The sequence below is a fragment of the Lepidochelys olivacea genome (assembly GCF_965140295.1).
Source record: "Lepidochelys olivacea isolate rLepOli2 genome assembly, chromosome: 1".
NCBI classification, from domain to species: domain Eukaryota; kingdom Metazoa; phylum Chordata; order Testudines; family Cheloniidae; genus Lepidochelys; species Lepidochelys olivacea.
Window position 1 is genome coordinate 199,973,450 of NC_140411.1, and position 14,952 is coordinate 199,988,401.

A 14,952-nucleotide genomic window follows, 5' to 3' on the forward strand; every position below is an offset into this window, starting at 1 on the left:
TGTTACTTCTACAATGCTACAGGTGTATGTTGGACTTTATAGACAAGTTAAAAATAAGAGTCAGCCATATCTTGGTCACATGAGTTTTTCCATCAGAGAATTTCTGAAAACCATTAAAACAGCCAGACTTCCCTTACATTCAAGTTTGTCAAATAATAATTTGACAGCCCTATATCACTACAGTTGTGTCAACATGGTTAAAAAAAAACCACCACATTTTTTCATCTCAGCAAACAGAAGTTGGTGTTAAGGAAATCCTGCCCCTTTGGTAATCCCCATTACTGGTCTACTACAAAACATGTGTACACCATGCTCAGAAGAAAGCACAACAAGCAAGCCAAAAGTAATGAGTACCAGTTACAAGTTATTAGTTGCACTGATGTCAGTGGGACTACTTATGACAGTAGGAAGTGCAGGACTTTCCAGTATACAAAGAGCCCTATTTATCCTTCATCTTAATAGCTTTTTCTGCTCACTTTCTCAAAATTACATCCAAGATTGCTATCCGATCCCTGCCAGAGAACTACTGTATCAGTTTGGCCTGTCTGAATTGCTCAGTGTTCATAAAAATCACCAAGTTATAAAGTAATTTCCTCAACTGCTTGGCTATTACCTTTCTGAAAGAAGTTGGAGTTTTACTATAATAATACTGTGCCAAAGAGAAAAGGTCTTCTATATCTTCTATATCCAAACTGGCTGGGGAAGTTTCTAGGAATCCTGTAACATGCAACATATGGAAATTAATACTTAAAACATTTAAACAAAACATTGCATGTGGCCTTTTCAAACAGTAAAATATACTTTCTTTAATAAAGCACAACACAATTTTTTTTGACTAACCTGCATGTTAGTTTATCCTCTCATTCAGGAACATAATTGTTTTGGAAGTTACATTTTCAAAATATGTACCATTTACCAGTACATTTGTGAATATAGCGGTGGCTTCTTAAGCTGCCTGTATTGTTGAGTGATGGGATGGGACTGCTAGTCAAATCTCATTAGTTACAGACTGGTGGAGCCAGAAAATGCAGGAAATATCTGTTGTCCCCTTAAAGGTTTCTGAACCTCAGAAACACCACACACATGCATGTTATTTGCTAGGTGTTTGAGCTTCAACTCAGAATTACTCATGTTTAGAGCATTTCTATCTAAATTTATAGTTTAATCCTAAATCAATACTTCACCTAGTAAAGGGATAGCTCAGGAAGATCCAGGGAAAGCACCAAAAACTCTTAGTGACTATTTGACACTTATCTGTCCATCATGATGAAAGGGTGAAACTCAGCAGTGTATGCCAATATGGCAAAAAACCCAAACAACTTTACTGTGTATTACTGGATTTATAAAAAAAGTAAATACTTTCTTTTTTATTTTATTTTTTTAGGTTTAATAGTTCATAGACCTGCATTTTCATTGATGTGAACACAACATTAGAAATATAATAGATGAGATCCCTACCCAAGGAGCCTACAGTCTAATTCATATAAATGAAAACATGGGGGAAAGAACACACACAAAAATGGGTGCATAGAGTGTCTAAGAGAAAGAGCTAGTGAGAGGACTGGAGCATGAATAGAGAGGTTGTTTCAAGCACATGAAGAAAGGCATGCTGCCAAGTGTGAGAGAAGGAAAGGGAAATGCAAGAAAAGCATGGGTAGGATGCAAAAAGTGACAGGGGAATGAAGGAAGAAATGAAAGCAGAATACAGGCAGAAAGTGTTACAATGCAGTGATTTGAAGGTGACAATCAGGAACATTATGAAAAGAAACCGCGAGTGAGGGGATTTGCTGAGGGAGTGATGGAATCAGACTGGCAAATGGGGAAGATTATTTTAGCAGCAGCATTACAAGAGCAGTACGTACTTATCATTTCTTCTCTGCTGTCCGATTCTTGTGCTAAAATAACATCTCTGAAAATAGTAGAAACACAAGTATGGATTAAGTCAGTAAAAACAAACACCAAATACGGACAAAACTGTGAGACCAACGAATTCATATTATTAACTATATACTCACTTTGCATTGACAAGGATGATTAACATTAAGAAATAAATAAAAAATGGATCTGCTTGTTGTAGGTATCCATCCCATATTGCCTGAGTGACTTCAGCTGAGCAGTAATATGAAAAGAGGCTTCCAAGCTGAAACGTTGGGGAATAGCGTGAAACAAAGCAGAGTCAGGAACAACTTTAGCAGGACTACAATACTGCTAACAGATAGACAAGCTAGCTAAAAGAAAAACATTGAGGACAAGGTGCCACTAGTACTCCTTTTCTTTTTTTGAAACTGTACATCTGCACTGTGCATTGAAGGGTAATTCTACCCTTAAAAATTACTTTTTAAAAAGTTGCATAGTGGGGATCCAGATAGTTTCTCTATTTTTACGTATGCTCACTTCACAGCTGAAGTTTTTTTTTGTTTTTTACTGTCAGCCCTACAAGCTCAACTTGGGATCTGAAAGTTAGGCTGGGCTTAATTCTGGCTCATATGTCTTCAGCAATAGAGGTTTTGAAATTTAACTTAGTTGTTAATTTTGATGAGGCATAAGCCATAACGGAATTCATTCCCTACTGTTTTGTTGGCTGTGCAGGGCTAATCTTAACAAAAAGTAGTGACAGAACTTATTCTAGTCAGTAAAGCAAGCAGACATGACTTTGAATACACACTGTGAAACAGTGAATACCTATTAAGGTGGAGCCATTTTTACATTTTCACAGTTGAACCAGACTAAATTAAAGAGGATCACACATATAGTTTGGCAGTGAGACACACCATCTAAGTTTTAAAGCATTAGGCTGACAGATGAGTTACTAATTATCTGCCAGGAATGGAGTGTTTTATTACCATTATAAAAAAATTAATCTTTGGGTGCACACACTTTTAAAAAAATGTATACTTTCCACTACACAGAAAGTGCAAAGTGGATGAAAGAAAACAAGCTGTGAATTTCCTTCCCTGCTGGACAACATTTGTAATGATACTTAACTGAAAGGCGTAATACTTGGTTGATTTAGGGGCTTGCTGAGCCTACTGTTGTGCTCCAGATGGGATCGCTATTGTCATGGCTTTCAATAGCACTTCACCTACAAAACCTATCTTGAGAGCATTTAACACCTCCCAATTTGCTATTGTAATAAGGGTCAGAAGGTTTGAACAATTTTGAGTCAAGCTCTGTTGAATACGGTCTTCCTTTGAAAGACAATGGTGCACTGACAGATATAAATGGTGTTTCTTACAAACTTTTGTGTGTTTGAATTCCCACTCCCAATCACTCAAAATATAGTGATCTTAGAAAGAGCAGTTTCAGAGTAACAGCCGTGTTAGTCTGTATTCGCAAAAAAGAAAAGGAGTACTTGTGGCACCTTAGAGACTAACAAATTTATTTGAGCATGAGCTTTCGTGGGCTACAGCTTATGCTCAGATAAATTTGTTAGTCTCTAAGGTGCTACAAGTACTCCTTTTCTTTTTATATAATAGTTATTGAAACATACTTTCACTAGGGAGTAATATACAGATATACTAGACAGACTACAGTCAAATCTGACTGCTGCTTTAGATGATGACTGGCCAAAGCTAGATTTTATTTATTTGTGTGTGTATATTAATATTAGATTTTACCTGCTGCAGTTTAGTATTAAGTTAGTAGCAGCACAGAAAGCTCTAATTAAAAGAGGTGCTATTTTATACACAGTTTTATGGCTTTTTATTCCTCTAGCTTGAAGTGAAGAACCTTTGAAAAACTTGGTAGAGCCCAAGGATGCAAAAATACACCCTGACTGCTAGGATCTAGGTTTCACAGCTTACCATCAGTGTCTTTACTACAGACTTTACTTTACAGACTTCTCTTGCAAAATATAATTTAAGAAAACTGTCTCAAACAAAGTTTTGGATTTCCTACACTACTATCGAGTTTGATCTTGCAGTTTTTTGATGCACATTCACACTGACTTCAATATGATGTGTGACTACAAAACAAGTGCCAGGTCATATTAATTAGCAAATTAAAGGTTGGGGGAAAAGGCCAATTCTTTAAGAGACAGTGACACACAGCCTTGGGCTGCAATCCTGAAAAGAATTATTTTAGTATTAGTTCTGTCAACTCAAATATTTTAGTTAAGTGAGGGAGGAATTTAAAAAAACAGACAACAGTAACTTGAATTTGTAAAATGAATTAGCCCTATTCTAATCCATAATCTCTGAACTGACGTCCATATGCAAAACAATTGAATATATGGAGAAGTGGTATGCAGTACTATTTAACCACCTCTTGGAAGTGGCAGTCAACTCAGACACTGCCACTCATACTTAATACGAAGCACTTCCAATCCCTAGTATCAATAGCTTAGGTTTTATTTCTACAGTAAGGATCTAATGTTCACAAGATCTCACCTTCTATTTGGAATGGAATGACTAGAGACTATAAAAGTGACATACTAAAAAACCATACACCTTTGTGTTCTTCTATTTCAGAACACTTTGGAAGTGATTAAAAAAATAAAACCTCCAAATTCCTTTTGCATCACTATTCCATAGCTCAGCAGTTTGTACTTAAAAGTTTCTACAGAAATTTATTTTATGATGTTTCCCTACTTTCACTTTATTACCCAGTTGAGTGCATACGAGTCCGGTGTCATCTTCTTAGTGTCAAGAAAGGAGCACAGTTCAGGCTCATGATACTGGAGGAGAAGCCTAAATAGATGAAATGGTCTCCCCTTCTGGAAACAATCCCTAAAAAGCAAGTAGCAAGACAATGTTTATGAAAACACCATAATACTCCAGTCATTAGGCTTATATTGGCAATTCTTAGCTAAGAAGAAAACATAACTTTGTGTGTATTAAGAGGAAACATGTAATTCCTTCGCTCATACAAATGGCCACATCAAAGCTGATCAGATGGTGGGGAGAATTAACAAATACTTTAACATTTTTAAACAATTTAAGCCACTACATTTAAATATCAAAATGAAGTTTAAACATTCGTTTGTGAAAGTCACTTTGGGCAGGAGTGTGCCTCAATCTAAACAGAGAATATTGTTAACTATTCTAATAGAACTGACCAAAGTGATTTTAAAAGATCTCCATGTACACCTGAATAAAAATTTCACATTAAGCAACTAGTGGGGAGGGAAGAGAGGCAATCATGGTATGGAGTAGGGCAAAATAAATTTGGAAGACAGTAAAGACAAATCTTTCTTTTAAGTTAAGTTCACTCAATACACAGCTCTCCCAATCAATGTAGTTCAATGTAGGTATGTGGGCAATTCTATTATGTTGAAGTTTGAAGTGAAACATTCCAACAATTTAATGCGTTATTTTAATTATTAAAAGATTTCTGCTTTCCCATTCAGTTAACAGTGTAATGATAACAAACGGAAGACAGACATTCCATTGTCTTATTTTTAGCATAACAATTTAGGCTCAAAAATTAATTTCAATCTGAATGGTTAATAGAAGAGTTCAAGTCACTCACACTTTATCAGCTACTAATATTCAAAATGGACTAAAAAAAACTTTCAGAATTTAGAGAATTAGTTTCTCTGAGTTTCAGCTTACGATTGTAATAAAATCTCCATTTCAGATGTAGCAGGATTTTTCTCAAATTGCTCTGCTGAATAAATTGCTCCTTCCTACTTACCAGCTCAATCAATCCTCTAGTGGCCTGTCCAGATGTCTAAATGCAATTCACTGCCTCTCAAGAGCAGCGAGTTCAAATACCTACCTCCTCTATCACTGGAGGGGTGAAAAGGCAGAATGACACAAAGAAAAAAAAAAAGTGCTCAAGATGCTGATTTAAGAATCGCTCTCTAGCCAAAGAAAGAACAGAACTGACCACCTTAAGAGGAATCTACTTTCCACCCCTCACTAGAGGGAATATTGCCATGAGAAAACAGAATTCTCAACCTAACCCCTGCCAGCATTATCAAATGAGGATAGGAAATACTGTAGACTCTATCATCAACCATTCAGCAACATTCTAGGTTGTTTATCACTATTTCAGATCATATACTAAAACACATGTTGTGCTAATTCGTATCTTTGCATGATGTGATAAATGTGTGCTCATCTGTTTTCATTTTCTCCTGCTGAGGGGTAAAGAAATAGCCCTTTAATAAAAACAGATGTGTCAACATTAATGGCTTGACATTTTCATGTAAGCAGTTAGTTTACTCTGTCCAGCTAATAAGAATCATTATTATTCTACATAAGGAGAGAAATACAGCTAGATGCAGGGAGAAGAGAACTTCCTTATTATTACAATAAACAAACAAACTTTTGAGAACAGGTATCACATGTAAGAAAGGTTTGAAAATCACTCTCTCTGTAAAAATTATATTAATTTTCTACATTGTGTCTTCCTTCCCTTGTTTTGTTAAATAAGCTGTTTTCAAGAGAAACCAGCTACGGTTTAACAGTTCATCTGCTCTTTCTGCACATATCCCTACCTGATGTCAACATTCTCTTAAAACAATTTCTACAACAACCTGCCTACAATTAGGATTTCAGGTAAGTATCAGCAACAGGTAAAATTATTAACAAGAAATCCTGTTTTCATTAAGTTGCCTTTTTTTTTGTGTGTGTGGAAAGTATAAGGATAGTCCTATGTTTAAGACACTGGACTTGGACACAAAAGATCTGGGTTCCATTCCCAACTCTGTGACAGACTGTCTGTGAAATGTTGGCCAAATTATTTAAATCTCTTCATTTCTCATTTGTAAAATGGGGATAATACTTCCTCTCACACCCTTCGTCTCATCTAGACTAAGATCTTTGAGCAGAGACTGTCCATTAGTATTCTATGTACAGCACTTTGCACATTTGGAGTCTCCAGGCACTACTGTAGCACAAGTAATATTAATTTTAAGATGAGGGAGTAAATGTAGTGGTTAGAACAGCAGGGGGTGCTTCAAGATTCCTGAGTTTTATTTCCAAATTGATTATCTACTGTGTAGCTTGGGAAATCAGACCTTTATGTGCCTCAGTTTATGCACCCATTAACATGAGGACAATAGTCTCTACCTCCTTTATGGTGATGTTGAGAAACTTAGTGTTTGTGAAGTGCTTTGAAGTCACTGGAAGGCAGGCATTATAGACAAGCAAAATGCTAATAAGGGAAGAGAAAGTTCATCTTACAGAACATATAGGCAGAACAGTTTCTAAACAAGTACTTCCCATATTGCATGAGGTGATAATGTGCTTTTTAAAAGGTCTAGCGAATGTGTGCCAGTTACACGTGGATTAGTTAGATCATGAAAACTTCGGTAGTCATTTTCTGGAATCATATCTAACATGTCTGTAGCATTTAGATTAGTTACATTTTCATGTACACCTCCAATTTTACAATAATCTGAGGGAATGTGGCAGTTTTGCTACAAACAATGCTACTCCTTTATTACTGCAGAAATCTCTATACCATTTGCAAAATCCACCATAATCTATCTTTTGAGAGAAACTAGTTCTGAAAAATTTACATATTTGATGCCAGCAATAGTAGTGTGTTCTCTCTCTCACTCTCACACACACACACACACACACACACACACACACTTACTTTACCTAGGAATGTACTTGTTCATGATAGCATAAAAGCAATTGTATAAATCATTGCGTGGAATTCGAAGATGCACCAGTGGCTTCAGTAGATGTATCCAACCGAGGCAGGAACTGTATTTAACATTACGTGATTTACAATAAAAGGTAGTAACGGATTCAATATCCAAAAGTAATACGGACTTCTCTTCTTCTGGCACCGTCAGCTGATCTGGAAATAGAAAAGTATAACAAATACGAGAGACAGTTACAGAATAGTTTCATATGGCAGTTACACTCACATACAGAACTGTAACTGACTGCAGATAGAGTAGCTCGAATCAGATTTTTAAGTGATGGTGTGAAAACAGGTTTTAAGTAGGGCTGTCAAGCTATTAAAAAATTAATCACAATTAATTGTGCTGTTAAACAATAATAGAATGCTATTTATTTAAATTTTTTGGACATTTTCTACATTTTCAAATATATTGATTTCAATTACAACACAGAATACAAAGTGTACAGTGCTCACTTTATTTTTGATTACAAATATTTGCACTGTAAAAAAAGAAATAGTATTTTTCAATTCACCTAACACAAGTACTGTAGTGCAATTTCTTTATCATGAAAGTTGAACTTACAAAATGTAGAATTATGTACAAAAATAACTGCATTCAAAAATAAACCATGTGAAACTTTAGAGCCTACAAATCCACTCAGTCCTATTTCTTGTTCACCCAATTGCTCAGACAAAAAAAGTTTGTTTACATTTGCAGAAGATAATGCTGCCTGCTTCTTGTTTACAATGTCACCTGAAAGTGAAAACAGGCGTTTGCATGACACTGTTGTAGCTAGTGTTGCAAGATATTTACATGCCAGATGCACTAAAGATTCATATGTCCCTTGATGGGGACACGCATTCATGCCGATGATGGATTCTGCTTGATAACCATCCAAAGCAGTGTAGACCGATGCATGTTCATTTTCATCATCTTGAGTCGTCAGATGCCACCAGCAGAAGGTTGATTTTCTTTTTTGGTGAGTGTTGCTCTTGTAATACTTCTGAAATCATGCTTTACACCTTGTCCCTCACAGATTTTGGAAGGCACTTCAGATCCTTAAATCTTGGGTCAAGTGCTGTAGCTATCTTTAGAAATTTAACATTGGTATCTTTGCATTTTGTCAAGTTTGAAGTGAAAGTGTTCTTAAAACGAACAACATGTGCTGGGTCATTTTCTGAGACTGCTATAACATGAAATATATGGCAGAATGCAGGTAAAGCAGAGCAGGAGACATACAATTCTCCTCTAAGGAGTTCACAAATGTAATTAACACATTTTTTTTAACAAGCATAATAAGCATGGAAGCATGTCCTCTGGAATGATGGGCAAAGCATGAAGAAGCATATGAATCTTTAGCACATCTGGCACATAAATATCTTGTGACGCCAATTACAAAAGTGCCATGCAAATGCCTGTTCTCACTTTCAGCTGACATTGTAATTAAGAAGTGGGCAGCATTATCTTCCATAAATGTAAACAAACTTATTTCTTTAATGATTGGCTGAACAAGGAGTGGGACTGAGTGAACTTGTAGGCACTAAAGTTTTACATAATTGCACTAAAAATGAAACAATGAACAAAAAAACCTACATTTGTAAGTTGCACTTTCATGATAAAGAGATTGCACTTCAGTACTTGTATGAAGTGAATTGAAAAAATACTATTTCTTTTATCATTTTTACAGTGCAAATATTTGTAATAAAAGGAATATAAAGTGAGCACTGTACACTTTGAATTCTGTGATGTAACTGAAATAGAGATTTGAAAATGTAGAAAACATCCAAAATATTTAATAAATTTCCGTTGCTATTCTATTGTTTAACAGTGCGATTAATTTTTTTGAGTTAATCGCATGAGTTAACTGTGATTAATCGACAGCCCTAGTTTTAAGAAAAAGGCATTGGCCTAAATTTTCAAAGCAAGCGGGGATGTCACAATGAAGTGGGAACAGATGAGACTGTATTTTCTAGCCTACATGAAACAAAGAGGTAGATTTAAAATGTGCTAAATGCCCCTCTTTTATTCCAATTTGGAGCACTCAGCACATAACAGTCTCTCCGGCTCCACAAGTCAAAAGGGACTTTTAATTCAACAGACTAATCAATAATGCATATCTCCAATTCCTCAAAAACCCACTTACATACAAAACTTGAATTCTGATCTCAGACAGATTAAAATATCAGAGCAGGTCTTCTGATGGCAAAATTAGAGAGTTGTCATACTCAAACTACATATCTCCTCTGTTGTAGAGGTGTAGGCTGTGCTCGTTAGCCTAATAAAGTTGCAAGTCTCCCCTCCTACCTTTCTCCACCACGCCCCCTCTGGCTACCAGGGATTGGGAAATGAGGGGAGGTGGCAGACAGAGGGAAAAGACTTGCAGACTGATCAGGCTGACAAGCAGTTTGCATCTCCACACTGCAGCACATTCTGTAGTTGAAAAGCCTGCCTGGTGAACTACAAGAGGAGACCCACTCTGACAATCCTTAGGAGGTTAGTCAGAGCAGGACTCACTGACAAACCTTACTGGTCACAAGCAGTATGGAAAAGGGGGGGGGGGTAATAACAGGAGTGGGATAAAGAACATAGGTTAATGAGTGAGCTAGCTGTCTGTTTAACCAGTTTGCATTCAGAATAGCCAGCCCGCAAATGCAAATGCCAGGTTAGGTAGCAGAGCTTGGGATGGATACAGACCATGGTTGAGGAACAAGAAAGCATACAGGCTGGAAGCCATTTGACTCGCCTGTGTTACTACCTTCCCAGAGTCCAAGGTGATGGTGGTGTACACAAAAAGCACAGCTGTTAAATCAGGTAGGCAAGCCGACAGCCCTGGAAAAGGGATGTAACTGGCAGACTGACTGTTCTATCCAGGGTAGATTAATTTAAAAATATTACTTTTAATCACGACTCAAAATCCTTGATTTTCACTTACTGATTTAAATCATCAATTTTAATCATGTTTTCCAATTATACTTTTTAGGTATTTTCCTAAAGACAGGTTCATTCTTGCTAGTTGGTATAACCATTAAAACATGTTGATTTGATTATTTACAACTAAATAAAGCTTTTAAACTAGATGTGGTAATTTTTGCTAACCAGGGGGTATATAACTATACCCATTTATTTCAGCAAATATGTAGCTTAGCATATTTATTCAGATTTCTATGTTTTCATTGTTAGAAAGTGTATTTCTTATTTACAAGGTAATTAACTTTTTATTCACGCTTTGTGTCAAGCTATATTTGAACGGAAATTCAAATTCAATTAAAAATGTGAAAAACTAGCATTTTAAAATAATTTTTATTGAACATTACCAGAAGTGAGTTGCATACATAACAAAGAGATGCAAAGCTGTCCTGCAGAGACTGAAAGTATTGACATTTGGAAAAAATACCAGCATTCACTCCACTGTGAAGACTGAAAATGATACTTAATGAAGAACTTGACATCACGACCTATTTATAAAGCTTGACCTCTAAATTAAATGTTTTTACATTTATTCTCTCTATGTATAAAAGCAGCCTTTAACTCAATATTTACAATTTATAAGGAGAGCTCATTGATTCAGTATATTTTTCATTTTATTTTACTTGATTATAGTAAGTTTAGATCTTAACATAGGTTGTCACAAATAAAAGTTTAATTTTGAACAAGCTTATTTTATAAAAGAAAAAATGTGAATAAAAATCCAATTTAAATAAAAATTGGATTTTTACTTTAAAAAGATTTTTCACACATACCCTTCCTCTCCTCCCTCCCCCGGTCATTTCTCTTTATGCAGCTGAATTGGGTAACAACAAAAAAAGGGGAATGACTGTCTGTGTTTAATTAAGTATAGGCTGCTTTTAATTTAACATGTTATAATAATAAGTGTGTCCACATGAAGTTTGTGGTGACTAGTTATTTTGCTACAGGGACCCCACAACCCATAACTGATGGTAAAAATTATCTACAAAGGACGCATTTAAAAAGGTTGCCTTCACAAAAGTTGGTAAATATTTTTTTTATAATATATAAAAGAAAATGCAAGTGTCATCTGAAGAGTTATAAATTTGCAGACTCAATACCCTCACTAAAATGTGAAATAGAGGATTTTAATCCTGTTTTAAATGCAAGTCTTAGATACAACCTTAACACCATGTTATATTGATTAGATTAATTACTTTGGTATGGTCACAAAACTAGTTATATGAAAGTTTTCTTTTGGCCTGATGAGAAAAACAGGGAAAAAAACCACAAGGAATAGTGACTTTACAGATGTAATGTGCCATAGTTCCATACAACATTAAAATTGATTGTGCCATTTTGCTGTACTCCTGAAAAAGCTAAGTAACCTAACAACATTAATAGTGGCGTTTTAGATTTTTTTTTCTATTTACTTAAGTGATTTTTTTCAGAAGTGAAACAGGGAAGAGGAATTCACATAGGAAACAGCTTTTTCTTCTCAATAGCTACTATACAAATGCAAAAACAGTTTAAAAATTATTATTGGATTATTGGTACATTATGCTAAGGACTTCTGGAAGCCCTTCAATGACAATTTCTAGAACTAGGGCAAGTGCATTTGCAGCAGTTTGTTTAGTTTTTTTAAGGTTCTGTAATGGTGGATAGGGAGAAAAGTGAAACGAGAGGAAGAGAAACAATGAAATAATGGCCACCAGTTTCCAAAGCAGTTCTGCATCCAATTCTGAATTCTGCAAAGAAATGTAGAGCTCCTGGCTATGACATATCTAGTAGCAAATACACAGGGGGACATGTAATGATAACTAGTCACTGGCTGAAGTTTAGGATATATATATTTTATAAAGAAACCTGCTCATCCATTGCTCTGCTTACATACATAAAACCTTAAGTCATATAACGGGACCAGCATCAAAAACTATAGATCACCCCCAAACCACACAACACTCTGACATTTCCTTCATCTAATCCACTCAGATCTAACCTCTTAGAGAGCTGAAGACTGGCTTTGCAGCCTAGCTTGAAAGTAAACAAAGTAAAACAAAAACAGGAACTGGAAGAATTCAAATGCAAGGGTAGGGATTGCCTAAGTTACTAAAGGGATGTCATCAACTTAAAAGTCAGTCACTATTGCATAAAAATGAGTTAGGAGTATTTTCAGATAAAACACTTGCCACTTAATCTTCCTGACAAATATTGTAGTTTTAAAATGGCATTTTCCTATGTTATTTATCACTTCTTCTTGTGTTGCTGTGTGAAATACCTAAACAAAAAGGGGAAACTGACTGGCACAAAGGGAGTGGGGGACTGAAAAAGGAAAGGAATTCCCTCTCTCATCTTTCAGTTCTAGTAAACTTAGGGGTCCCTTCTAACTACAGCTGACAAAAAGTTCTAGACAAAAAGAGTAATTTAAATTGACAATGTCCATTTAAGTTTATTTCACTCTCCTATATGAAGTCACTGGAAGTAACCCGGCTCTAAGTTAAAAAAAAATGAGTTCCTTGTTTTAGATTGCATTTAAAAATATAGCTAAAAATATGTGCAACTGTGTTACAGAAGTATTACACACTGCTGTAGCTGGTACCCCCATCTTAATATCCAATGGGGACAGAATGAGTTAAACCGATGGGAGACTGTTCCTCCCTCAAAAGTTGTAGGAAGTGGTATTGGTGATTAAGTGAACCTGAGAGTCAGCACTGAATCAGTGTTTATTATGGTGTTAGGAGGCACTGTGTTGCTCTTTGGCATAAGATGGCAACTCATCCCAAAGTTCAAAACCTGAAGGACATTATATAAAAACACATCAAATGCAACAGACCAACTTTTTTGAAAGTGGTAATTTACATTTTTCAACACAGTCTCAATCACAGCCCTTTTTCCATTGGATTGTATTTGGATTATGCAGTTTCTCACATAACAGATAATACTTTGCACTTCCTGCATGTCTTCCATTCAAAGATAAAGTTTTGCTTGCACATCGAAGATATTCAGTTAGCTTTTACCTTCACCACCCAAAATCCCATTCACAGTTTAAATACTAGTGAAGATAATTATGTTAAACAACATGACTCTAAGAGAGCAGGCATTACAGAAATGTAATCAAACTTACCAATTAGCTCTTGGCAATCCTTGTGAATTATGCTCTGTTCCGGTAGATCTAAACAACCATCCCAGGATGCCAGACTGTCCCCTTTTCTTACAACATTCAGTGCAATCTGAAAACAAACAGTTCTTCAAAGCATTACTGGCTGTACCTATGCAGCGATTTAGTTACTGCACTCAATGAACTCTACAGATTTAAGCTCAAAGGAGAATAAACATTTCAAAACTGAATTAAACACACTTCAGAATTCTGCATGGCACACATGCACACACGAATGGGGGTGGGGGGTAATCCTTTTATAATTATTCATGATACTGAAGCCATCAGCTTCAAATAAAAATATATCTGCAAGCATTATCCTCTTTATTTAAAGTCATAGTTACCTTCCAGACTTTGGCTCTCAAATCAGCAGGCAGGGGTCTCCCTTGAATTATGTTTCTTACTGTTTCAAGGTCACAACCTCCTTCTTCTAGAGCTTCTTCAAGGTCTTTTTCCCTACAGAAAATTTTTGTAATACATTTAAAATTACTTTAAACAGGAAAATATGTTTTGATTATTCAGTATCGTCCTGTATGTATACACATGTGGTATCTGCTAAAGATCCCTCCAAGCTGGAGGATGCTATCAACCTAAAAAAAATATATATTTAAAAATACGTTTCCTGACCTGTTATTTATAAAAACTTCGATTATTGAAACCAAATACTGTAAAACCTAATTTATTTTTCACAATGTGTGTGGTCTGCTTGACTTCTAATTCCATTCAGTTTAAATAATGAAAATGAATTATTTCATTTTCTGATTCTCATGAAGTGGCACATTGCTACAAAATTGGTCTAACATTGCAGAAGATTGTTTAAACCTAAGGAGCTGCACTATTTTCATTGATATGTTAGAGATTCTAAGGAAGCATTTTTTCACCCACACACGACACACTCAAATGCAAATTCGGGACCTAAATTAGGTGGCAATGTCTCATTAAATAAAATCATTAGATGACCTAGATACTGGAAAAATATTTTCCAGAGGTTTATCAATAGTTAACTCAACTCTATATTTCCTTTTTCAGATGCATTCATGTCATGGGATGCTAGCCAATTAATTAACCTAGTCTTCAGTTTTATCTGGCATAATTAGTGTGGCAAACATAAAAGAAAACAAAAAAACCCAACAAATCAATGGATTTAAAAGATATCAAAAAGCTTTTAACACTAATACTGCAATATAACAAGTTAGCATATAACAGAATACTCAAGATGTCCCAGTTGTAAGATTTTTTTTTTAATGTCTCACCAAAAATGTTT

The 14,952-nt window shown here is 35.5% G+C and overlaps 1 protein-coding gene across 2 annotated transcripts in view; it reads right to left on the bottom strand.

Moving 5' to 3' along the window:
* Positions 1-14,952, bottom strand: part of TBC1D23 (TBC1 domain family member 23) — a 57,263-nt gene that overhangs the window by 28,745 nt on the left and 13,566 nt on the right. For both annotated transcript variants that reach the window (XM_084645429.1, XM_084645428.1), the window contains exons 2-8: positions 14,033-14,144; positions 13,656-13,761; positions 7,554-7,758; positions 4,604-4,727; positions 2,016-2,140; positions 1,863-1,909; positions 614-717 (exon numbers count right to left, since the gene is read on the bottom strand). In XM_084645429.1, coding sequence (XP_084501555.1) covers positions 614-717; positions 1,863-1,909; positions 2,016-2,140; positions 4,604-4,727; positions 7,554-7,758; positions 13,656-13,761; positions 14,033-14,144 — 823 coding nt within the window. The remainder of the gene's footprint in view (positions 1-613; positions 718-1,862; positions 1,910-2,015; positions 2,141-4,603; positions 4,728-7,553; positions 7,759-13,655; positions 13,762-14,032; positions 14,145-14,952) is intronic.